Source organism: Camelus ferus, chromosome 28 (genome assembly GCF_009834535.1).
Source record: "Camelus ferus isolate YT-003-E chromosome 28, BCGSAC_Cfer_1.0, whole genome shotgun sequence".
In the NCBI taxonomy this organism is placed as follows: Eukaryota; Metazoa; Chordata; class Mammalia; order Artiodactyla; family Camelidae; genus Camelus; species Camelus ferus.
This window is the reverse complement of record NC_045723.1, coordinates 1,479,039-1,506,072: the sequence shown is the minus strand read 5'-3', so window position 1 is coordinate 1,506,072 and position 27,034 is coordinate 1,479,039. Positions and strand designations below refer to the sequence as shown.

Sequence of the window (27,034 nt, the reverse complement as noted above, 5' to 3'; positions counted from 1 at the left end):
TGCCAGCCTTCATTATGACCTTCTGGAGGCCCCATCTATAAGACAGAAAACAAGTGCTTTCATCCTGCATCTGAGATCAAAGTCGTGGGGCTTCACTCCCCCAGGTCCACGTCACACCAGTTCTCCGTGTCCTCGCTGAGATGGCGAAGAATGTGTTATATGGAGAGGAAGAAGCCCAGAGCGTGACCATCTGTGCTGTTACTGAGTCACACTGTCCCGCAGGACGTGGCCTCTGTGTGCAACGGGTGAAGGAGGGTGGAGGTCATGGGGCTGGGGGATCCAGGCACCCCAGGACGGCCACACACCCTCATTCCATCAGCGAGCAATCAGAGAGCACCTCTGAGCTGAAAACATTAAAGATCTCAAAGGTAATTAAGAAATGCAGACCAGCATGAATATGTAACGTACACACTGCTTGGCAGGTGCCTTTATTGTCCGACAGGCTGGTGCCGACTTTAATTTGGAAGAAATCCGTTTTCATACCAAGGTAACCAAAAGTGACAGGATACAGCAAGCCTACATCATTTATCTTCTGTGAACTTTAGAAAAAAAAAGAGAAATCAGTTCATTGCTTTTCTAGGAAGCTATTTTACGAAATCACGTTGCTTTATCTTTATTTTTGCTCTTATTCGTGGTATAAATGGTGATTTAAAAACGCCCGTCATGATAGTGCTATGATGAATCAATATGTCTTCAACTATTTAATTACTTCTAAGACATAAAAATCTGAGCAGCCAAAAGTGGTCACTGTGTTCTTGCTGATGAATTATCAACCAGTACTAAGACTCCTGACACGCAGCTGATTAACTGATACCCAAATTCAGATGCCTCTTCCCTCGTCATAAATGACAGGCAGCTGACACTGTTTTCATTCTTTCCCTGGTTCTGCAGACGCATTACTTCCCCAGCTGTCCAAGCCCTCTGTGCGGGTGGTTTACGTCACTGCATTTATGAAATTAATAGCAAACAGGAACGAAAAGGTGTATGTGTCAGGGTGCCACTGCTGACGCCGCCATGTGCTAAACAGACTGACTTCACAGCCTGAGACCCGTGTTTTGTCTCCACTGCACTGCATATCTGGTGTTTTCAGAGAATTGCCCCATTTTTGCCTGGCCTACAGCACCTCGCCTATAAATATGTATTTTTTAATACTACCAATTTTGAGACTAATATAAAGCACTCTTTCTGATCTGAAAATGATCATTTTGGATGATTTCTTATCTTCTTTCAACTAACAATTTATTATTACTTCATGAGCCAAAGACAGGCACACTGTGAACCAACAACATACTAGCCTCGGGGTCTCTGGAGCAGAGATTCCTCCGAGGCCCCAAGAAGGGACTTTGCAAGGTGTTTACGTATGTTTTTGTGAAAATTTCAAGCATAAAATACTTCTCTTTTTTTTTCCTAAAGAGGACCCTCCCCCCAAAGACGGTCTAAATTTTAGGTCCCACAATGTGTATCTGCCCCTCTCAGTTAATGGTGAACAACATGCTACACATTAGGGTAAAAATATTAATTGTGTCTGTGTATGTGTGCACACGCACCCGTGTGCATATGTTTGAAACAAACAAACAAAAATTCACTTCAACTCCAAATAAGATTCAGTGTGCCCCACCCTAGAACGTTCTAGAATGCCCACTTCAGCCATTCCTGAAGTCTCCTGTCTCCTACCTAATAGTAGTCACCCTTCCTAGTGGCAGCCCAGGGAAGGCTCACTTAATGAGGGGTGGCGTCGAGAATGAAAGACTCAGCTGTAACAACAAAAATATGTTTTTCATTAAACACAAAACTGAGCTGGGAAAAGCCAGCCAAGAGGCAGGTGTATCAGTTAAGGAATTCCCTGGAGGTCTCTAAATTCCACATCAAATTGCACTGAATTTCTCTACACTAATTGCCTATTATTGAAGACTAAAGAATTATCACAAATAATTCGCCACAGCGGCAGATTGAGTGCAGATGTGTGGGAAAGAAGGAACAATTTCTCAAGTGTGAACTCAGACAAAAGAGATTCACAAATTCTCAGTTTTTGAAAGTAACACGGCATCTTCTTCTCAGATCAGGATTCTGAAGGTGAGGGAATTTTCCCGGGGCTAGAAGCTCCATTTTAAATTTAGTTCGGACTGTAAGTGAGAGAAACTGCCAATTAAGAGCTAAGTGCTGGAGTCTGTCCAACTCGTGCAAGTTTCCTGGAGGCAGAGATCACGTCTCAGATCTTTTCTCGGTTTCTCACACCATGTTATACGTAGCCATTGATTTGACTGTTTTCACGAGGGAGGGCCCTGCAAGTGCCACACGGCTGTATTGTCACCTCTCTTGTCTTTCTGTTATTTTCACCTAACACTTCCTTTTAGCCCCCAATTCTTCACACTGTCTATGTCTAGCTCTGCAGCTAACGTCTTGAAAGGACAAGTCAAGAAGCACAAGTTCCCTTCAGATCATTTCCTCTGTAAATTTTCCTTAAAAAGCACATTTCCGATCTCAGTGGAAATCAGTATCAGTGCTACAGAAAAGGTATTTTCATACAGGTGGTATATGTGCAAAAAAAAAAAATATATATATATACATATAGGCATTAATATTGTGTAAATGATTTGCCACACTGTCTTATTTCCTCCAAAAAAGAAAAGCAGGTATTCTCCCCAAAGTAGAATCTGATTACATGAGAAGACTCTTCAGTTTCCACTATGATTTGTGGTTTTATAGACATGGCCTGTAAATATTGAATGGTGTATCTGCACAAGGGATTTCTTAATCTCTTGGGGGTATTGTGGGAAAAAAACACACACGCACACAAACAACAACAATAACAAAATCCCTTGGATTCTGAAGGATAGGAATGCAACCTTCAAATGCGCAGGTACCACCCTCCTGCCAACTGGGAAGGAGCGATGTTATTACGATATAGGCGGATTAAACACACAGGTGTTACAAGATTCAAATTACCATACGGCCACAATGTGCAAGCTTTTTGCTAAAATAAGGACTTCATAACCTTCCCCACCAAAAAAAAACCCCAAAAAACAAAAAACAAAATCACGCCAATTATAACTTTGTTTTACAAACAACTCTTCTTCTCACCTCTTTTCCATCAATGCACAATTGGCCTCTCGGAAGTGTACAGTATAGAATGTCTGGAGGGGCGCAGGCCACTCCACGTGGGGGAACTGAAAGACATTCTGTGTAAAAGCTCTCATGTCTCTCCTCAGGACACTCCGCCTTGGGCATTTCCCTCTCTGTGGTTACCAAGCACTAGCACAGTATGTTCCCTATCTGCGGTCCTGGGAGGGCATCCTGTAAGTGTCCACGGGATCAAGGACATCCCCCAAAGCCTAATGAGTCCTGGAGAGTTGTCCTCATAAGGCGGTGCTGGTTGTCGAAAACTGGCTTTCAACCAGAGTTTTATCAACGCGCTGGGTTCCAAAGTAAATAAATTGTTACCTCATAAACGGGAAGTTTCTTTGGTACATAAAAATCATTTTAACAAGGACTCCCTGGGGATTAAAATGACAAAGGGATTCCTGGCGGTTCCAGTCACCTCTGTTCAAGGACAAGCCATGCTTTCTCGGCCAGTCTTCTGTCTGTTATCACCATTTGATGGTGACAACAAAAATCAAAGAGCTGGATGAATGCAGCTTTGCCCCGGGGCACCTGTGTGTTTCCTACAAACTTTTAAAGACATAAAAGCTCACAGAACTTCCATTTTGCGTCTATGAATTCCTAATGAACACTTTCTGGGCTCCATCATAAATGAATAATCAAAAGAAGTTACTGGTATACATGTCACTTAATTTCCTCATTAGAACCTGTGCAAACAGCTCAGAGGAGTGTGTCTCCTGTGAGGGTAACACACTGATCTCCCAACTGGTGCTTTCGGAGGTGAGGGCTCAGAAATGGGTAAGCTCAGCCTTGTCAGACACGCCACAGGAAATGTCAAGCCATCCATTTCATTTGGTCATTAGATCAAATAGAGATACAAATAATTTTCTGGCCACCGTGTTATTCCTTCTTTAAAAAAGCATACGTCAAAAAGAAAAATGAAACTGAACAGTTCCCGAGTACACGTTCTAGAAGTCACGCCGTATTTTAGCGGGCACACCGAATCACAGCAAAGCAAAAAAAGACGTGCAGGCAGGTGTCCTCCTCGTGCGCGTTTGACAGCTGTCATCAATTTGGAATACAGCATGCGATGTGCCTTTCTGAAAAGAAAACCTCCTTCTCCATCCAGATTTACTGTTCAAGAAACTCGTCATGGTCTCTCTGCTACCTTTGTGACTGTGATTTACTTGTTTTGAAGCTGAATATTCCATACACCCAATCTACATATTTTGTAGTGCAATGAATTTCATAATAAACTCAAAATGCAAACCAGAAGATTCTGAACTATAAGATTTCACTCTCTTCCTACGACCTAAGATCATGTTAACAGGACAACGAGAATTCTTAGTTGATTCACATCATTAAACCCAGATTCTAACATTACAACAGGGATGGGACACCTGATTCATTTGAATAATCACCATATTCAACACCGAATCATTTAACAATTACTTTAAAAATCACTATGAGGTCTACCTTGTGATGTTTATCCTGGAACATTTCTAAACTGACAAAAATGTTGGATTTCTGAACTCATTTACATAAATATTAACCTCTTTACATACGCAAAGCTTTGAAGTACTTTTATTCTAGTATGTAGTATCTCCATCAAAGCTGGTTTATTCACCAAAAAAAACGCCCCCAAATCCTTGAACTATATTGAAGGAGGCATTCCTTTCTGAACTAACACAGACACACCACAACCACATTTATCGGTTCTTAAAAAATTCTGATTATAATCGATTTGTGATTTTAAGAAATCAAACTTTAAGAGTCCATTCTCCTGTGTCAATTGCAACAAACCCGACCACGTGAAACCAGTCACACAGTGAACTAAACAAACAAGGGAATTGAATTTCCAACTGGAACTACTCAGACGCATGTAAGTGGTGTTGAGAAGACTCACCTCTCCCTGTTTGGGGATGCTGAACTTGGCAAGCTTGGCCTTGGCTCTGGCAGACTCTGGCTTGGCAGCTGGGGCTCCCCGGTGTGATGGGCAGTGCACGCTGGTTTCTGTGGATGATTTAAGCTTCGGAGACTCATCGGGAGCCTGGTCCTGGCCGTCCATTGGCCGCACGTAGGCGGTGGGTTTCTGCTGGACCAGGCTAGGTTTCGAAGCCAGGGATGGAGGAAAGTTCTGAACACAGTGTCCGCCGCTGCCGTGCTTGGCTGCCATAGCTGGGGGCCTTTCCTGGGTCTGAAGACCCACCTCAACATTGCACACCTGCTTGGTCCGTGGCTGCTGTCTGCCGACACCATCTCCGAGCAAGGTCCTGAGAGAGCCCTGTGTTGCTGAGTTGGGAGAAGAGGAGGAGGAGGAAGGTGAGGAGGAGGGGCCGGACGCATAGGGGCCAGGGTTTTGACTAGGGTTCTCTGGGTGAGGGGATCTGTTCAAATCAAGCCACCCGGGGTCATGCTTACTTGCTCTCTGCTGGCCGTCGGAGGGCTGGTGGCCAGCCTTCTGCCAGCCCACGGTGGCCCGCTTGCTCTGCTGCCCGGGGACAGCTGCCGGCGAGGAGGACGCCGTGCTACAGACGGATGCGGGCTGGGGCTGGGCCCTCGAATCTGCAACGAAATGCTCGTCAATCTTGTTCACGGGAGCCGGAGGGACCCCAGGCTTGGGAACACCCACGAGGTGAGTCTGATTGGATCTATCCGTTAAAAAGTCTTTCATCTCATCATAATTGCCCAACGTGTTCTGGATCCGGTTGGAGAGCTCATCCCCCTTGTTAGTCTGGAGAGAGAAAAACATGACACCCACAACCTTGTTAGAGACAACAGACACCCTGGAAATCACGAATGAGGGCCGCTGGGGCTCGCGGAGCCAGGGCTGCCGCATTCAGGACGAGAGGTGAGAGGTGACATCAAAGCCGTCGGCGTCTCTGAAGACGCCCGTCAACACTCCGGATCTTACCAGGACCGGAGAGTGCGTAAATAAGCGATCTGTCTTTGCATTGTGCTGCAGCTAAGGAAATCAGAAAATTCACTATTGCATCTTCACAAAATGGTCTGGATTAAGTCTTTCCAGGATTGGGTTTTCTTTTTCTTTTCATCATCCCATTGCAAGCTTCCTTTGAAAATTCAGATTTGGCTCAAATTGTTTTGCCTCCAATTTCTAAACAGAATTATTCTTGTCAGAAACCCAGAGGGACAGACAAAAGGAATCAGAGTGGAGCATGGGGCTCAATCCACAGGAAGCCACCGGCTGGAACCATCCACAATTCCAAGCAGCCCAAGACATGAGTGAAATCTGGGAAGATACTAGGTTATTCTTCCAGCCTTTGGTATAAGTGAGAAACAATCCAACAGTTTCTTTTTTATCAGTCCTATCAAGTACCCTGCTCCTAGTGTGACCCATTTGTGACAGGTAGGTAACCCAAACTCTTTTCAGTGTTTTGTCTCCTAATGGCTTAGAAAACGTAACAAAGGGCACTGACTTTGAAAATCAAGGCAGAGATCAAGTCAATTATCAATAAAAATTACAGCACGCCAACCTCAATATTAAACAGGAGTTGTGTTTTACTGAGGGGCTAGCCAGGAAAGACATGGAGGGAGACACCAAGATTTGTAGGGGAGGCGCCCATCCTTAGGGGCTGAGCTGTCTGAAATCTGGTTGGCCAACTCTGGTTGTCAAGAACACTGTCCCGCTGGGTTAGAGGTAGGAACGAGGGGTGGGGACGAACAAATGGAGGCCATCTACCTTGTAGGGTTCACTGAAGAGGGAGTAACTCGAATTAAACGTGCCATCATCCTGTTGAGTTTCCTGATTTCTTCTTTCTCGTTCTTTCCTCCGTAACACGTTTCTATCTGGTTCATAGACGCTGCGTCAAGGAGACAGAGAAGAGAAAAACCACACACAAAAAATTAAAGGGAACACCCAATATAACGTCCGCCTGAGTGCAGAAGTCTGGTTCACGGACAGATGGTGATGGTAACAGAAACACGGATCAGATTCAAGCCAGTCTCATCAAGCAGCACAGCTCAGTGTCTGACGATTACATTCTTCGGTGGAGGGAGGGGGAAGGACAAGTTCCAACCAGAGCTGGACCTCTCTGTCTGATAGGTGAAAGCAGAAACATCTAAGCAGCTTTGACAGGAGAAGACTGAAAGTCATCTGAACGCAGACGGTAATTACAGGGATGTGTAAATAGAAATTATGAGTGTATTTCCTCTTATGACACAGCCCCAGAGTATAGGAAAGCGCCCACTCTTTTTTTTTTTTTTTTTTTTGCATGGCCGTGTTTCTGTAGTAATTCTTTCATTAACCAGCTCCCTAAAGAGCTGTTAAAACTCCATGCTGCAGTGGTTTTCACAGTTACTAGCTTTCTTCTGATCTCAGTTAATCAGTCAAGTCGTCAAACTCCTACTGAATCAATTCTTCCTTCTGATATATTTGACACTCTCCCCCTCCCTAACTATGAAAAATGGGTGAGGAGGAAGGGGTGCAGGCAACGAAGGGAGAGAACGGAAATTGAATTACGGTATGTCATCAAGGTACGCAGCCTTTTTGTGGGAGAAAATTAATATCTACTCTTCTAAAATATAAAGTGACCAGAAACCAGATAACCAGGAGGACCAAGGGGAAAACAGTGTCCCTTCTTCCTTATGGGGAGAAAATAAAGGGGCCAATTCAATGCATAACAAGGAAGTGATTCGTTTACTGATGGAAGGAAACAGACATTTTTTTTCACTCACTAGACAGAGAAATCTGGCCCCAGTGTGGACAACAGAGCTAACAGTACACATGTCCCTTGAAATGAGCACTGTGCTCACTTCCTGGCAGAAGCATTTAGTTTAAGTGACCTTGTCATCATTTTGCTTAAAGCTCTGCTCGGTCTAGCAGACAGATGCTGGCGCTGGGAGTCAGGACACCCATCGACTGACTGTGGTCCTGCCGTAACCAGGGACGTGTGTGCGACAGCAAAGCCACACCACCTCTCTGCACCCCATTGTCGTCCTGGTGTTGTCACGAGGTTTAGACATGAAGGTAAAAGCCTGAAAAAGGCCTTTGGAGTAGCCTCAGGTGCCACAAATCCAAGGTACTGCTATTAATGTTGTTAATCATGAAAGCATCTGAGGGTTTCAAGAAACTTGCCAAAATAGTGAGGCTTGGGAGCTAAATTTCTATCTCAAGTAAAAGAGCATATTTGTGCCATGTAGCTGGGGAGAACACAAATTAACTGATCATCAAATAAATACTGCTTATCTTCCTAGCTCTGCCTGCGTGGCCAGAATATACTTTAAAAGGGATGGTGCTAAACATGCTTCCAGCAAGACCTAAGGCATTTCACTTAAATTTCAGATTAGGGAAGGTTAAAATACCCAGATCATGTAGCTTATTAGCATTTTAATTCATCCTGAGTCCATTACTCAAGGTTATTAGATTTGGGAGTCCAACCAATGACCTTCATGTATAAGGAGGCTGCAGCCCCAGCCTTCCCAGTGGAGAGGCTCACGCTCCAGTCCCAACATCACTGAGAACTCTCTGGGGTGGCCATGGTGACAGCGACTGGCAGAAGGGAGGCACGAGATGGAAATGACGCTCTCATGCACAGAATCAGGCTTCAGGTTCAAAGGAGAGGGTGCAGTTGTCCTGACCCACTTGCCGACATCTGCCATGTGAAACCCCAGCTTTCATGAAAATTTCATGGATTTCAAACATATACCATTCAAAGGACACACAACTCATGCTGTGGATGGGCGTGAAGTAGGCTTTAGCCAAGGGAAGAACTGCAGGTTTACTACGGCCTGGCTAATTTTTGGACCAAAACTAGCATTTACAAGCGGAAAAATCAGCTTGCATGGCATGCAGCATAAGCCTTCTCCTCTCTGGTATGTGGGGCACCTGCTCAGGGAAACACCGACTGTGTGGAACCCCGCGCAGAGAGACCCACAGACATGCTCACTGTGCTCAGCCAGGTCAAGCCCACCAAACACACAAGACCGGTGTGATGCACGAAGAGGCCTCAGGTAACATGGAGCAGGCAGGTGGTCCCTCAGGATGATTCCCCGGCTTCTGAGAAGACCCCCACACCCAACAGAATACCTCCTGCATCTGCTGGCTGACGACTGAAACTCCACAACTAGAGAGTCACTCCTCTGGCTTAAGATGTCTTCACCCCTGTAAGAAACGGAGACACCACAAGAAGGGAAGACACTTGAAACCTGCTCAGCCCTGGGTACCGTGGTGTGCAGGAGTTTGTTGGCTTTTATCCCAAAGGCCGGGGGGAAAAGGACACAAGGATATCAGGGTCCAAAGGGGGTCCAGACAGGACATGTGATGAAGAGGGGAGGGACCACGTAGAGCGTAGCAATGGAGACATATTTATAATCCCTACCTACTTTGCAATGTGCCTTCGATGTTTAAGACAAAGGCATTAGGATACAAGCCAAAATCCACTAGGGAGGTCTCAGACTTGGCATTTCCAGGGAGTAAAGATCACATCCAAACACGGAGGAGATGGAGATAAAGGGGAAGTGCTCCTCCTTAACTAAACCTGCCTCATTTCCCATCCCCTTTAAGCTTGAAGGTCATCAAAAGCCCTTCAAGATGCAGACCACTGCTAGCTAACGCTCTCTAATGGGGTTCTGCCTGCACACCCAGCCTGTGGCGTCCAGTATGAAGAGGACCCAACACCCTCAGGACCACCTACACATAAGCCCCTAAGAAAGAAATGCACGGGCCACCTTCCACGGGACTGCCAGGATGCTGGTGCCACGCAGCGTCCTCCACACCATCCGATGAAACCAGAACGATCGAAAATGGCAACCATCCCCCTTCTCCCAAGGAGGGCAAAGAAACCCAAACAAGAGGCAATACTTCTTGGATGTCTTCCCTTGGGTTTCTCTTCTCCTTCCATGGCAGGCAGCTCTGTAGCTTCCCCTGAGCATTCAGCCCTCCTAATAGGAGCCCACCCACTCCTTGCCCTTAACTAAAACCACAACCATGTGTCCCGTCAGGACGAGGAAGCTGAAATGTCCCCTGCTTAAAGCAAATGTCTTTGTAAGAGAAAGTCTGGACTCGCCACCCCTCATCTCTTCCTCAGTGTCTGAACTTTTATCCCTTCTACCAACACTAAAAGTTTTGACCCATAAAGATGGTACCTTCTTGACAGGGCGTCCACATGCCACCAATTACAAGCGAGATCTGTGCAGGTCCTCGCAATCCGGGAGAGCGCCTTTCCCTGGATGGTTCACCACTGAAACACCACCCTCTTCCCTCCTCTGCCACTCCAGCAACACGAGTGCCATGCCATCTGCTTTACCAGCAAAGGAGCCTTTCCCTGACATGCTGAGGGTCAGGTCAGCTTCCCCAAGGGTGGCTGTACAGAATTCTGATTCCGGGCATGCGGATACGTATGTTAAACTCAGTAAGAGCCTCGTGTTAGGAGTTATGTTTCCTTGTTACTAGCAGGTGGTAAAATTGCTATCCTCTGTACCGTTGTTTCTTACTTCCGTGGAAATTACAAGAATCACACTCCTCAAATGTATGTCACCAAATGTATTTATCAATTTTGCATGAAAGTAGAGGCAGTCAGCCACTACGATACTATTCATTATTTATTGCAGATGCAGAGCATTCCCAGAAAATAAAGCTTTTTAATCGACTCCTTCTAAAAGATGTATTTATTTAAGAAAAACAGCCAATGAAAAAATGCAGTAAAAATATATCCCATCATTTCCCATTTAGTTGTTTTCAATCTACAGCAAGTATTCTGTAGGGCTCAGGCCAAAGCCAATCATGCTGGTTATGGGGGAATGGACTCTCAATGTGATATTATCATCATTTCCAAAATTAACATATTCTTTGATCATACGGTAATAGCATGGAATTAAATAATAGGAATACCTTTAAGCCTAATGGCTTCTCCCTTTCACTGAGCTCAAAATATTTCACATATATGTCCCTTCCTTCTCCCCACAACGTCCCTTGGAGAAAGACAAGCTGCTATTCCTAAGTTAACCTTTTTAAAGATCAAGGAACTTAGGATAAGAGTTTGGTCATCAAAACAATGTCATAAATAAAGAAGGCATCACGTGAAAGGAACAGCCACGTCCAAGGTGCTGTCTTCACGTGTGTCCAGAGAAGAGGAGAGACCTACGCGCCAAGAAGTGGCCACGCTTCCCAAACCCTGCTGTCCACAAGCCCGGTGTAAATAAGGAGTGAACGTGAGCCTCAGCAAGGCGACACAGGGTACGTGAAACAAGGGGAAACGCTCTCTCATCCAGACAGAGTCCAAGGAAGAATTCTGGAATAAAGGCTGGGCTGTTATCCTTCTGCCACTCCCAAAACAACAACAGATAAAAATCCACCTCTTCCCACAGCACACATACAAAAAGGATATCCATGTAGCACAGAATAGTGGAACTGAGGACAAACGAGTGAATAAAGAAATCACAGATTCTAATGCATGCCCACTAACTATTTACAGTGACATGTCCATCAACAGACAACTGGATATAGAAGAGGTGGTATATACACAATGGAATATTACTCAGCTATTAAAAAAGAAGGAAATAATGCCATTCGCAGCAACACAGATGGACCTAGAGATGATCATACTAAGTGAAGTAAGTCAGACAGAGAAAGACAAATACCATATGATATCACTCATGTGTGAAATCTAAAATACAATACAAATGAACTTATTTATAAAACAGAAGCAGACTCACAGATGTAGAAAATAAACTTACAGTTACCAAGGGGGAAATGGGATTGGGGAGGGATAAATTATGAGTTTGAGATTAGCAGACACGAACTACTATATATAAAATAGATAAACAACAATTTCCTACCGTATAGCACAGGGAACTGTATTAATAGTTCCTGTAATAAACCATAATGGAAAAGAATATGAAAAAGAATAGATATGTGTATGTATAATAGAATCACGTTACTGTACACCAGAAACTAACACAACATTGTAAATTAACTAGACTGCAACAAAATAAAAAATTTTTTTAAATAAAGTAAGCCAGCTGGGGTTGACAGTATCACCATTTTTACCAGATCCTATGCATTTATCAGCCAGCTCCCTTCTCTGCTCAGGCTGCCCTCCTGAGGGGGAGGTACAGGAGCCAGTGCGGTGCTCCCTGCAGCTGAGCCCCAGGGATGACCCAGCAGACCCAGATGGTAGGAGAGACTGCTTGCCCACTTCCTGCACTGATCCACACCTGAACACTCACTTCAAACAAATGGCATCTCCCACGAAGAAGGCTTTCAGACAAGGGCACATTCAGTTAATTGCACCCTTTGACGAGAATCATCAAAGCATTTTATTCTTAAAAAAAAAGAAAAAAAAAACAAACCAAAACATTATTCTACCTGCTCGTGTACCTCCAGGGTTAAGGTCTAGGAAATAAGTGAATTCAAGAAGAGAATGAGCAACCTCTCACCTATCTTTTGGATAAAGTTACAATATGTTTTAAAAATGTTGTCCTCTTCAAGCAGCAGAGATGCAATTCACTGTAGTCCAAAAGCATTTCTGACGGCCTCCTGAATGCCGCCATGGTCGATACTCGGGAGATCATTGGGGCTGCAACCAGCCCAACCTGCTGCTGCGAAGCTGACAGTCCGGGGGATGAGGGGGAGTGGGGAAGGGGGGGCAGCTTCCAAGCAGAGAACATTGGCAACCCGGGGTTGGGGCCCTGCAGAAGGGAGCCCCAGGAGCCAGGATCGCTTCCTGCAAGAGGTCTCCTTTGAGCCAGGTCTTGAGAAAGCTGTGGGTGGAGGAGGGGGAGGGAAGAGGAAGGACTTAGATGTCCAAGATGCAGGGATCACTACTAAGTGGCCTTTGAGAGTATTCGGAGGAGGAGACTTTTGCTGTCACCATACCATCTTACTTCGTTAACCAGTTGGAATTCCGCACTTAAAGTTTTATTTCTTTGGTTTGCCCCACTGCTAAACTACCTCATTCTAACTAAGTTTTTCTCACCCCTTCTTGAAAGCAGGCTTGGTTTGGAGGGAATAAATAAAGGGTGGATGCAGGGAGAATAAAAAGGCACCCAGACACACTCTCCCTTCCTTGACAGTTTGATCAGGGCTGACCTAGAACAGCTGGACCCTGGAGGAGACGCTCTCAGGCCTGGGATGTTTACAGTCCTGGGACGCCACGTGCTAACCTGCCCGCGGGGCGTGGGCTGGCGGCCACAGGGCCAACAGGAGGAAGAACAGGCACCACGTGGAGAGGGGACGAATGCAGAAGCATCCTGCTCTTCGGAACAGCAACACCAGCAACTGTGAGTAATTAAGGAAATGTAATCAAGCGCTCCAAAATTATAACAAAAGCTTTAAATTTAATGAGTCAAACTCATTAACATCTCTTGTTATTTTTAAAGCAAAGACTAAAAGATCAGTAATCCTTCCTTAAATCAAAGAAAAGCAAGGCTGTTGAAGTGTCCTTGCAAGTTCCGTCCTCAGTCTACAGTCAGAGCTGGTGGACTAAAAGGCAGAGAGGCGGTCAGGGAGTGAGCCGGTGATACAGGCAACTCAGGCAGAGAGACAGGGCTGGAGATGGAGACTGGGAAGGAAGCCAGGATCCTCCCAGCTGGAGTCCTTTAAGGCCCTGAGCTGTTGCAGTCATGGTGATGCTGATGATGCAGTGGTGATGGGTGATGATGATGGTGATGATGGTGGTGGCGGTGCTGGTGATGGTGGTGGTGAGTACGGTAGTAGTTGAAGACCTGATGCACTGGCCAACAGTGCATACCACAAACCCTTAAATCCTACAGAACATCACCATGACCATTCTCACTTACACTAGACTTTTGCTTTGAGTCATGTAATTCAGTCCCCATGCCCTTTCACTCTCTTTCCCCCTCAAGCATTATGCCCCTGGTTCACCATGAGCTTTGTTAAATGAGACACTCCCCATGGCTATTTCTACCATGGACATCTTTCTTCAAAAGGTCAGTCCACCCTTATTTGTTTGTCTCTGACCACAAAGGCTGTCTCAATCTTCATTCCATCCTGAAACTCTTCCAAAGCATTTACACATCTCTGCCTTAGGGCTGCCGACCTGTTCTACAGGAACAGGAGCAGAACTGGGGGTGGTTTGTACCATAGTCACTTCTCTTGTGTCACAGCTTTCATGAAACTAGGAAACTGAAGGGAGTCACAAAGTAATAACCACCCCCAGAAAAATGCAGTTCGTAAATATTTGAAAGAAAAATAGCCTTTTTGGAATGATTTTACACTATCTGCTCAGATTCATCAGGCCCATAATAAACTCTGCTAACACCGACTACTTTATTACTATACGCAGCCACCATATGAAGGACTGCAGGTGCATCACTTCATTTGATAGTCTTTGAAACCCCAAGAGATACTGTCCCCGTCCACCGAAGAAGAAGCGAGAGGCTCTGAGGTTAACTCACTCGTCCACGCCCACAGCCAGTGAGCGACAATGCTTGGGTCTGAAGCCAGGCAGTCTGGCACCAGAGACTGGATTCCTAGACTCTGCTTGCCTGGCTCCCTGGGGAACTTGCTCACTGACAGGCTTTGACAAATGGTACCCTCATCCTTTGTTAGGAAATGCCAGGCAGAAGGGTGTTAATTTTCAGATCATGATAATTTTGGTTCATTCTTCTAAGATCTGCTAAGCCTCCTTGCTTGATACACATGAACCTTTAAGGACTCTTCCAAGCCTATAAAATATAACAGGGATAAGCAATTCAAATAAGTCAGCACTAACAATTAACTAATACTCCAGCTCGTGAATCCTGTGCGGTGAGCTCCCGGAGAATTATGGAATACCGCAGTGAGTGCATCTCATAGCGCGACCAGCAGAGCCGAGTCGCTTCTGCAGTATGGGACTGGACACTTACCGGTTCTTCACTGACAATTTACTGAACCTCAGCTCCATTTCTCACTCAGTGGAAATGATGACTGCTCCCAATCTCTCTTGTAAATATGCTCCAGTGAATTTCGAGAGAGATGACAGATAAATGACAGCTCTGCATTTCCAAGGGTTAACCGCTTCTCCTGCGGGACCCTATGTCTTGGTGCCGGGAGAACAAGTGTCAGGTTCTAATGGAATTGTTCTGTGATAAACCACCAGGCCGGATGACAAGCAGCTTTCAAAGAGGCTCTCCATATAGTATAAACAGCAGAAGTTAATTTGAGTTTCTTAACAGGACCTTTTTGCTTTCCAATATAAAAGTGCCTTGGGAGGAAGCAATTACTCTGATTTACCATCTTCTCCTTGGTAGAATATAAAGACACAGCAGAGCCTCACAAAAGCAGTAACTTAACCAAATGAGACCCACCTGCAAAGTCCCTACTACGCTGTTTCACAGAGCTGACTTGCACCCGGTGCACAGAGCCGGTGTCAATCATGGGGGTCCGTGACAAGAAGGGTGCTTACTCACTCCCAGGGCTTTTCATGTGAGCCAGTGAATTACTTTTCCTCCACCGAGTGCTCAGTTACATTTCACTTTCACTTTGCAGCCTCGGGTGCTCAACTTTAGCACCTCAGAATCTGAAAGCAATATGCAGGGAGGGCCCTATTTTCCAGCATGCCTGTGCTGTAACCAGGATGCTCTCCCACACCCCATACAACCCCCGTGTGGTCACTCGGGGGCATGGGTGTGGCGCCCACATCGGAGGGGCAGAAGGGTGGCCGGGTCCTCTCATGTAACTTCCTGACATCTCCTGACACTGGGTCAGGCTCCTCGGCAGAGAAAGCCCTGAGACCCAAACATCAGTCATTAAAGAGTGACTCACACTCTTCCTGAACCCAGCTCCCCAACTTCGTCTCCTTCTAGGGCCACTACTGAGATAGGCACCGACCGGCTGAAATGGAATTTCTGGAGGCTAGTAAGAGTCAGCCTGGGCGACTGTTACCTGCTGACCTTAATTAACGGACTGTGAGGTACAGAACTAGCCCTGGGCAAGAAGGAAAGCAAACAGCTCCCTTTAGGGTGAGGCGGCGTTAAAGGGACAGGCACATCCTCAAATACCTTCCGACGGCTAAGCCGACAGGCCGACCGGGAGATTCTTCCATGTGGACGACACAGATGGAAACTATGAAAATGGACTTTATAATTCGTCTGGGAGGAAAGGAGACCCTGTTTTGGAGATGAGCAAGGTCTGTTTCGGTACAGGGCAGTTTATCCTGCTTGGCTGCAAGTCTTGGTGGGTAAAGCATGTAGGAAAGAGGGAAACAGGTCAGTGACAGTACTCAGGACCCAAAGGGAACCCAGAAGTCCCCCGAGAGGACGGAGCCTCGCTGGCCCCAGGCAAGCAGAGCTGGAGCGTGAGGCCCAGGGCTCCGTCCTCTGTCACAGAGGATCAGAAGCCCCTGGGCAGATGGTCCCCCAACTTACTGTCCTCCGACCCCCGCCTACCTCACCTGCCACCTCAGGCCGCCTCCTCCTCACCCCTCTCAGAGGGCAAGTCCTTCATCTCCCCAGGCCGACTCTCCCGCCTGGGCTCTGAGCCCCTTTCACCCCCATCCCCCACCTTCCCGTAGATCCGTGTTCCCCTATTCAGTCACCATCTGGGTCTCCTCGGGGCTCTCCTCTGCAAATAAACCCATTCAAGGCCCTCCTAGCTTAAAAGAGAAAGAGAATGAAGCACCCCCCACCCCGCCACCAACCCTCTCCCTTCATCACACTTTCTCTCCAATTCTTGGTTTTCCTGAAGCCCTGTGATCTGAGTCTGCTGTCCACAGCAAGGTCACCACCTCCTTATGGGACAATCAACGGACACTTCGCTCTCCAGCCTCCTGCATGCATGGCTCACAGCGCCTTTCAGAGGCTTTCTGCCCTAGGTGGAGTGGTGCCGCCTGCCTGTTCCTCTTCCTGTGCCATCCTTTTAAAATGTACTGTCATCTGGGTTCTAGGCCTGGTCTCTCCCTGGGGGATGTCATGCATTCCTTGCCTACAGGTGCCATCTTTAAGTCGATGACATGCAAGGGTCCAGGACACACCCATTTCTCTCATCTCAGCTCCAGACCCAGTCCAACCATCCAAATGGTCTTGTTGAGTCAGGTTTCCCATTGACACACACAGCCCAGCAAGTCTCCCGAGCTCATCACGACCCCTGACCCTAGCCTCCGCCTCCACTTCTGCTGCCCTGATCAGCGGTCGGCACCACTACCCAGAGCTGCTCAGATCAGAAACAGGGCCATCAGCTTGACTTCATCTCCCAGGCCACTGCCCCGCATCGCCAATCAAGCCCCAGTCCTGCCAATCACACTCCAGTCTGTCCAGCTCTCTCCTCCACCCAGGCCACCCTTAGCTCTCCCCAGACCCCGGCAGTGCCTCTTAAAGGGTCCCCCAGTGGCTCCTCCTGCCCTAGTCCCATTGCTCCTCCACAGTCAATCCAGGGCGGGGTTTCTAAAACAGCAGTTTGATTACATCACCCCCTTGGCTCCACCCTGCCCATGCACCAAATTCAAATCCGGCATCCAGCGCCGCGCAGGACATGGCCCCTGCTTATCTCCCCCACGTCAGCCCTCATCCCCCACAATCTTGGTGCCATGATGTTTCTCTGAGCCCGCGTGTGTGCTCTTCCCAGAGCCTTAGTCACCTCTGCTCTCCACCTGCCTCCCTCCTCCTGACCCTGAAGGTCTCAGCTTAGTGATGCTTCCTCTGCAGAAAAGTTCCCTCACCCACTAGCAGATCCAAGTCCTGACCAGGGTGCTCTTCTAAACCCTCATGGAAACCTACGTTCTCCTCCACAATCACATGTCCTGTACTAATTATCTGAATCCTCCATCAAACGGTCAGTTCCAGAAGCAGAGGACCTACGTGTACGTTCTATATTTCGAGCACCTGGAACACTGCCTAGGACAGAGTGGGCAATGACAATAATGCTTTAAAAACAGATGCTAAAGAAAGGAGAGTACAGCTCAGTGGTAGAGTGCCTGCTTAGCATGCACAAGGTCGGGGGTTCAATCCCTAGTACTTCCATTAAGAAACAAATACATAAATAAATCTAATTACCATCTCCCCTGGAAAAAAAAAATTTTAAAAGAGATGCAAAACACATGATTTTTTTTTTCTCCTTCCTTATCAAAAGTTAGCCTATACACACACCACAATTTGAACAAACAGAATGAAAACCCATTCAGAGCCTGGCTCCTAAAACATTCTGCATGGTGATAGAATATAATCATGAGAATCATAATAATAACAATATTGGGGGGAGAGTTCACAAAGAAACTTGCATTTGTTATTTATCCCTCTCAACAAGCCTGTTATGTACCCCTTATTTATGCAAATATTCAAGAAATGAATACATATTTATATATAATGAAATAAAGTCTGTGTGCTGTGAACGTTCTTACACTCATTTTACAGATAAAGGCCTTTCTTCAATGAACAAGTGGGGCTTAGAAAATTTAAATGATTTACCTAAACAATAGCTGTTAGAATCAAAATTCTAAGTTCCATGATAGTTCTGGATATTAATGACGATTTAAGGTTTTAAAATAATATATTTTTATTCAAAAAATTTCAGTCAACACTCACTATATACAAAGGGCCAGTGAGTCCATGGCCCCCACCTCAACACAGAGACTCCAGGACATTTCTCCGTCTTGCCAGGGTGAAAATTCTGTAGTCAATTAAGCGTGACTTGGAGGAAGATGTTGAGAATTATGGATTATTTGAACTCTACTGTTCTATAATTCATTCCGTGCTAGTGACACTAAAGATGATTGATTCTAAATATCCATGTAACACAGTGTCAGGAAACCACGGGGTCCTCCCATAGCTAATGTATCACTCACAAGTTCCCAATTTCAACCAGACATGCAATCTATCATAAAACTATTTCATTTGATCCCCAGAACATTAAGAATATTATGTATGATGGGGCTGCCTACACATGATGATAATTATCACAATTCTGGAAGAAATGTTTCAAAGAGGACACTCAGTCTATTCTGACAACATATTTGCTTCACGTTATGTTAAAACGTCACCTTCCCTCTCTTCCCCACCCCCTACTCTGCCTCTTTTTGTTTCCCACATACGCCGCTATCCAGAGCAAGCCCAATGTCACAGGCAATGAGAGTAGCTCTGTGGCAGTAAGGTGAGTTTATTCATGTGAAGAGCGTTTGTGAAGAAGGCTCTTCTTTCTCCAAACGCCGTGCGGAGAACAAGACAGGTAATCTAGGGCAGGCGGGGCTGGGTGCACAATGGAGTGGGGGGCAGGGAAGGGGCATCTTGCTTCTCTTATTGGCTGATCTGCGCCAATTCAAAACCCACCAGCCCCCCGCTGAGTCAGCAGGAGGACACCGCTCCGTGCGCTTCCATCCGGATTTCCCAGCTTTCCAGGCCCTGATGGCTCGCTCTCCCCTGGACTTCAGAGTCCACACCTCTCAGGATTAGCCGAGAACAACGCTGGGCTCACGGGAGGCACTCGATTACCATTTGTTGAAAGAACAGATGGATGGAGAGATGAACGAATCAGCAACTTCCTTTCCCAGTCACCCCGCCTTTCACTGAAGCCCGAGAAGCAATATGGTGAGTGGATCTGTTTGGTCTCTCGGGACAGGAAAGCACGCACGTGCTATGATACGTAAACGCCCTTCAGGTACACTCTTAAAGCAGCAGCCCGAAGGAGCTGATAAAGCTAGCCTTTACCATAGAATTTTTTTTTTAAGATTTGCACAAAGAGTCACGGAAGTGTCATGTTGTCCTTTTGTAATTAAAAATCTAGAACGTAGAAAATATTGTAACATCTCAGCGGGAAACACAAGAATTTACCAAACTTGAAGCTTTCTTTTTTTTTTCCTCCTTTAATTTTATTTTCTATTAAAGTGTAGTTGATTTACAACATTAGTTTCAGGTATGCAGCAAAGCAATTCAGCTATATATATTCATACATACATATATATTTTTTCTTTTCAGATTCTTTTCCATTGTATGTTATTACAAGAAATTGAATATAGCTCCCTGTGCTGTACAGTAGGTCTTTGTTTATCTATTTTATATCTAGTGGTATGTGTGTGTTAATCCCAAACTCCTAATCTATCCCCTGCTCCATTTTGGTAACCATAGTTTGTTTTCCAAGTCTATGAGTCTATTTCTGGTTCATAAACAGAATTTGTAATCATTTTCTTTTTAGATGCCACATATAAGTGATGTTATATATTTGTCAAATAAGTAGCAAATGATTCGGTCAGCTTGGAATAACAGAAGAGAGAAGACACACAAAGCCTCTCATTAAACAAGACTGTTTCCTCCCACTGGGTCCAGAACGTCCAAGGACTCTCCTCTACATTCGTAGGCGTGAACATCAGGCCAGGAGACTCCCTCAGAGATGGTCCAGCCGTGGACAAGCTGGGAGTGTTCCACGCCACACCTCAGGTGTGGTTAAATAAAACCAATCCACACGCTGAGCAGTAAGCCAACACGGCCTTTGAAAATGTTACAGTGCTCTGCCAAGGTGACATGTCATTAAGAGGTGGATGGAAAGTGATTAAAATACCCACAATGCAGAAAGAAACACCACCCCTTACCCATCTCTGACAGGTGGCCTGAGCAGGCTGTCACTAAATGCTGACTTGGACTCAGGGATCTCATATCTAGGAATACACAAGTCCCATTTAGGATATCACTGCAAAAACCAATGATTAATTAAATTACAAAACAAATACAAACATCACACCTGGGACACTGGTTAACAAATGACAGTACCTCATACAGTGGAAGACTATGTAGCCATTGGATGGGGTGGATCTAAATGCACAGATATGCAAACGACCCAAGACATGTACCTTAGTGACAAGAATACGTCATAGAAGAGAAGGATGATATAAGCTCTTACACATAAAATAATGTGCGTGTGCTTACGGATACATAAGAACGTTTAAATAGTTATCTCTGAGGTAATGATGGAGAGGCGGGGTAAGAAGGAATTTATAATCTTCTGTCTTCCTTGGATATTGTACAAGTGAGTATTGCTTTTTGAATAAATAGCATTATATTTTAAAAATATTAACAGGGTAAGTTTTCATTTGTTCTTCCCCTTCTGAACTATCTGGAAACATGCAAAATGTACAATTAAGGCAACCATTAGTAAATACACCAGGATCCTGGCTCTCCCCACCTGGCCAGGACTACTGTCTCCATGCACCCTGCTCCTCACCTTCCTCCCCAAGGCTGAACTAAACCAATCTCTGCACACACCTAACCTGCAGACTTTAATCCAACCCAACTCCACATCAAGCAAGAAGTTTCTGAATCTCTTGGTATTTCCCCTGTGCTCAGGCATGCAAAAAAAAAAAAAAAAAAAAGAAGAAGAAGAAGGAAGGAAGGAAGGGAGGAAGGAATCACTATATCCAACCTGAGAGCACGTAGCTCTGACTGCACTTGTTCCAGTACCATCCGGGTCTCAGACAAATAACCTGCGTGATTCTCAAAGGCAGTTCGGAAGACACCAGGTCATCTGATAGCAGCTCTGGGAATTTCTCTTTATGAACTCAACTTGTCTCTTCTTCCAAGAGATATAGAACGTTGAGACTATGAACCTGGGTGCAGAGGCGTCTGGGACTTTCAATTTATAGTGGGATAACAATTTACATCAGAAAAGGTTTATTGAACTGCCAAGGCCCTCCAGGAACTCTGAACTCTGCTCTCCTGGCTACAGATTTATTAACTGTCCATTCCCCTCCCTTGGCCATCCCCTCCCCACCTCCAAGTCCCTCCTACCTTATAACTTCCTCAGCACTCTTTCTATTTTTTGTGTGAAACTGTCTGCTTGTCTCTCATCTAATCAAACTTTGCTATTTGAGAAATACTATTTATGATATTCATTTCTCTTCAAGTTAGTCAAGAACAAATTAGAATTTTAGATAAAAATGAACTGTTCTTCAGAGTATAGTGTGCATTTCCTTTGTTTCAAATATTTATATTTTAAGCAGCTGTCTCTGACTAGAATTTATAAGTCTTACAGAGCAAGAAAATGATCATCAATAAATGCAACAACATCTCTTAGCATTAATATTAGACATGTTACATTCTCTTAAATATTCAAGGCTGTGACTAATAGCATCTCCTTATACTATAGAAATATTGCTAATTCTGCAAATCCAATGTGCCATTTCCTATCCATGTCCATTATTTGACCTCGCATACTAAATTCACAAAAGAAATAATAATATGTGAAAACTGCACATCTTCACTAATAAGAAATGCAAATTAAATCAAACTGAAATCATGTTTACCTAGCCAACTGGAAGAGATTTTTTTTTAAAACAAGTTGGAAAGATAATATTCAGTCCTGGTAAGTGTTGGGTAACAGTGGTGTCTCCCACATGGCTGGAGGGAGCACAGATCAGAACAAAGTTCCGGAAAACAATTTCAAATTTTGTAATATCCATTCGGAACCTTTCAAAAGAACTGCTAACTTGCTGATCTCCTTCTAGGAATCTGTCCAAAGAAAACTGTCAGAAATACAGAGACTCATGTAGATGAATTTTCATCAGAGAACTGTATATAAGAGGAGGAAGCAGAAACAATCTCTTGGGCAATAATCAGAAAATAAAGAAATCATGATTTATGTTGTAGCCATAAAACTCATGTATTTCAATATTATTTAATGACACAGGAAATGCTCATGAGGTAATATTAAATGAAAAACCAGGATAAAAATTATTTAGGCAATGTGATAAAAATCCTGTCAAAATTATACAAAGGCACGTTTGTATGTATGTGCATGTGTGTATGCATATACATGCAAACCTACATAAAGAAAAGAATCTAAAAGAATAACACGATGTTAACTTTGATTATTCCTGAGAAATAGAAGAAACAAAACTTTCTTCTTCCTTTGTTTTTACTTAGTATGCTTAATACTTTCTATTAAACATTTACTATTCTTCATACACATTAGGATGGGTACTTTAAAAAAAGAAACAGAAAATAGCAAGTGTTCGTGAGGATATGGAAGACTGGGGCACTGAGCACGCTGTTGCTGAGAATATCAAATGGATACAGCTGCCGTGGAAAACAGGATGGCGGGTACTCAAAAAATTATAAGCAGAATTACAATATAAGCAAACAATTCTACTTCTGGGTATACATCCAGAAGAACTGAATGAAGGTTTCGACGAGATATCTGTACATCCGTGTTCAGAGCAGCACTATTCACAACACCCAGTAAGTGATGAGTGACTGGGTAAACAAAATGGGGTCAATACACACAATGGAATATTACTCAGCCCTGAAAGGAAGGAAATCCTGATATGTGCTACAATGTTATGGGCTGAATTGTGCCGCCCTCCCAAGCGCCAAATTTATATATTTAAGTCTTAACCCCTAATACCTCAGGATGTGACTGCATTTGGAGACAGAACATTTCAAGAGGTGAGTAAGTTAAAATAAGGTCATCAGGGTGGGTTCTAATCCAATCTGACTGGTATCCTTATAAGACGAGGAAACCTGGACACACAGAGGAGAAGTCAGGGAGGCCTGTACATGAAAAGCCTGTGTGAAGAGTCGGCCAGAGGGAAGCCATGTGCAAGTGGGGAGAGAGGCCTCAGAACAAACCAAACCTGTGGACACTACGATCTTGGGCTTCCAGCCTCCAGAACTAAAAGAAAGTGAATTTCTATTGTTTAAGCCCCTAGTCTGTGGTATTTTGTTATGCAGCCTCCGCAAACTAATACATACAATGTGGATGGACACTGAGGACACTATGCTAAGTGAAATAAGCCAGATTTTGGTTTCTAATACCATTCTCCAATAGAGGCAGTCAGGGCTTCTGGGAGAAATGGCTGATTCTAAGACTGGAATGGAAAATATACAAGATAAATGTGATGCAACGTGTCGCACCAGAAAGCAAGAAAGTGTTCAAAACACTAACAACACCACGACCACGAGTATATGTCAAAATGATACAGGAGTCACTGGAAAGGGTTTCCAATGGCCAAAGCTGGAGAAATTTGAGCAGAAAAATAAAGAAGCAGTACTAGATCATAACCCAAAGCATAAAAGAGATACCCATGAGCCCGTGTTTATATAAACAAATGACTTAATTAATTTATTAAGGAGAAGAGATCAATCTCCCTTGCAGAACACCTCCAAATAATTTACGTAGCTACTCTGCCTTTAGGAAGGTGGCGTGTAAGTCTATGCTGCTTAACAATACAGGTATGTGCAACAATATAAATCCATCTCACAAACACAATACTGAGCGAAAGAAGCAACACAGAGGATACCTACTGTGTGATTCCACCGTATAATTCATTCGTACAATGTACAGAAACAAATAAACTTAAACTTGAGTGCTGGAACTCAGAATAGTGGTCCTCTCTGGAGAGAAGGGAAAGCATAATGACTGGAAAGATGCCCAAGAGAGAGTTCTGAGATTCTGACCAACATTCTACTCAACTTAATCCATGATCAGTGCTCTGTCGATTATCTCATTATCTCAGTGACATACAACTCGAGCCTGATTTGGATGAAGCCAAGTTCAGCTCAGAAAACAAAAACCCTGCAATTGATTTTGAGGAAACATATGGATTTGGGCTTTATTCTGTTTTGTTTTGTTTTTCATGTTGTGGCCCAGATGACCCAACATGATTAGCTGAAAGGACCATTATTTTCCCATTGCTCTGCAGTGCCAACGTTTGCCATAAATTATGTCTTTATACATGTGTGGTTCTGTGCCTGGATTCTCCTTTCAATCTCATTTGTGTATTTGCCTAACCCTGGGCCAGTAATATATGTCTTAATTATTACAGCTTTATAATATAATAAAATCTTAATATCCAGCAGAGTAAGTCCTACAACCTTATCCTTTTTCAAGACTGTCTTGGCATTCTGATCCTTCATGTTCTTCATGCGTATTTGGAATCAGCTTGCTAATTTCCACACAATTCCACACAATTGTTTGGGAGCTGGGGGAACCAGTATGCATATCCTTGTATGTGTCATATCTGTATTTCCTCCCCTGCCAAATATGGAAGCAAAAAAATGGAGATTCCCTTTACCTGGGTCCCTGAGTGAGGTCAACATCACAGAAGAGCCCCCACTCCCACTGACAACATTATGAACATACAGCATGACCCGGAAATAAATCTTCATTATTGAAAAAAAAATTCTATGGCTCTGAAAATTCTATGGCCTTGGGGTAGGAAGAGAGGTTCAAAGAAAAAGGTTTAAGATTAACCGGATTTATTTTAGACAGCTGAGCTATGACAAGCTTACAGCATGCGTACTCACACACGCAAATGTGGGATACATGAATCGTCAAATCGGTATGAAACATCTGAGTTCCTTGTAACTCTCTAAAATTAACTCAAACCATTCACCAGATGGTAAATTCTGGAAATAAATTTAAAATATGCAAAAAAAATACTATCTGACTTTTACATGAGACACAGAGTACCTACTTATACCTCCATATTTTAATTTTGAGAAGAGGAAACAATATAGAATTTTTATTTCTAATATCAGCTCTGAATGCTAATCAACTCTGATTCATGAAAAAATGTCCATGTTTTGTAAGCAAATCAGTTATTTCCCATTTGAGATTTTTATTGGACAATAAAGGCCATATGGCTAGGAATTCATCTGGATTAATAAAAAAAAGATGCAAATTTTTACAATACAATGTGCCTCTAAAACTCTTTAAGAACTTCTGCAACAGCTTTCTGTGTATATCAAATTAAGATTTACTATATAATAAAATCATGCAGTAATAATATACAACCTTTATCTAAAGTCATATGATTCTTCAATATTTATCCCTGCTACCTTGCAGCACGTAAATCATGCGAGGGAATTCTCACGCTACATATTATACAGGGCACAGAATTATTTTGATTTAATTCTGGATAAGAAGTGAAGCAGTAACTTGTTACTTCAGACTGACAAATCAATATCAAATGCTTGTCCTAAGGTGGGTTATCACTCTAGTCGTGCAAATAGCTTGAAAAACTGAAATATTCCCATTTATTGACAAAGGGATTGCTCTATTTGTGTTCCAAAAGCTTCCCTGTAGGACTCTATACTTAGTTTTACGACCAAAAAAAAGAAAAAAAATCGATTTCTTTCTTCAACTTGTCAATCAGAAAACACATATAAACAATGATTTTATTAGAACACATTAAAGTACATTGAATAATAATGTTAAGGTGAAATAGATACGAAATGGCATTACGTATAAAATATACACTACACAAGAGATTAACATACACATAAAACAATAGAATTAACATACACATGAATATAGACTTAAATGCAAAACAAGAATTAAATACAGAAATCAAAGTTTTGAACTGACAAAACTCAGTTGAACAGATTTATTCTCATCTTCAGTTGTCCAATAGATGAACCTCTTTTCAGTTCAGAATTCAAACAAATTAATAAAATCATTAGAACAACTAGCTTTTCCCACTACCATGAAAGTCCCCTGAAACCTAATTTTTCTTTTTGTTTTTATCTGATCTTTCTAGAGGGGTGATAATAATGGTAGCACATTTATATCTGAGGATCAATGAAGAAAACATTTCTCTTTTAAAACAAAGAGTCTGAGTGACTCTAAATAACACTCTACACAACAAAGAACCAAGAAATAGAGATGTGTGGCTTCTGATCTCGTGCGTATAGAAAGAGTCCTAAAAAGGTATACATGGTAACCAAGGTAGACGGCAACCTAATACACTGATCTAATCATCACCCAAGTTCCCTCATTCCATCAAGGCCACTCAAGGTCACCATGCATGAAGTATTAAATGTCACCCACACTAATTGCCTCATGTGATTTTTTTTTTTAATTTTAATAGACAGTTACTGTCAAGCACCAAGGACTGGCCTTAAGAAGTAAAGTCTGGTCAAAGACAGGAGTCAGATTCTTCCCTGTCCCACCCTGGGCATCCTCAAGGCCACAACAAGGCAGTGCACTGTTCCACAGCACCACGTCATGAGCAATACATGCCTGTGGACCAACCACGTCCTTCTCCCCTACTATGGC

The 27,034-nt window shown here is 43.9% G+C and overlaps 1 protein-coding gene across 6 annotated transcripts in view; it reads right to left on the bottom strand.

Moving 5' to 3' along the window:
• AFF3 (AF4/FMR2 family member 3) overlaps positions 1-27,034 on the bottom strand; it is a 434,554-nt gene that overhangs the window by 345,029 nt on the left and 62,491 nt on the right. For 3 of the 6 annotated variants that reach the window (XM_032469731.1, XM_032469732.1, XM_032469728.1), the window contains 3 exons: positions 6,800-6,920; positions 5,521-5,833; positions 5,006-5,391 (listed from right to left, as the gene is read on the bottom strand). In XM_032469731.1, the coding sequence (XP_032325622.1) occupies positions 5,006-5,391; positions 5,521-5,833; positions 6,800-6,920 (820 nt within the window). Of the gene's footprint in view, positions 1-5,005; positions 5,392-5,520; positions 5,834-6,799; positions 6,921-9,145; positions 9,221-21,400; positions 21,735-27,034 lie in introns of those variants that run through there. The other 3 variants (XM_032469730.1, XM_032469729.1, XM_032469733.1) reach the window with 3 other exon arrangements.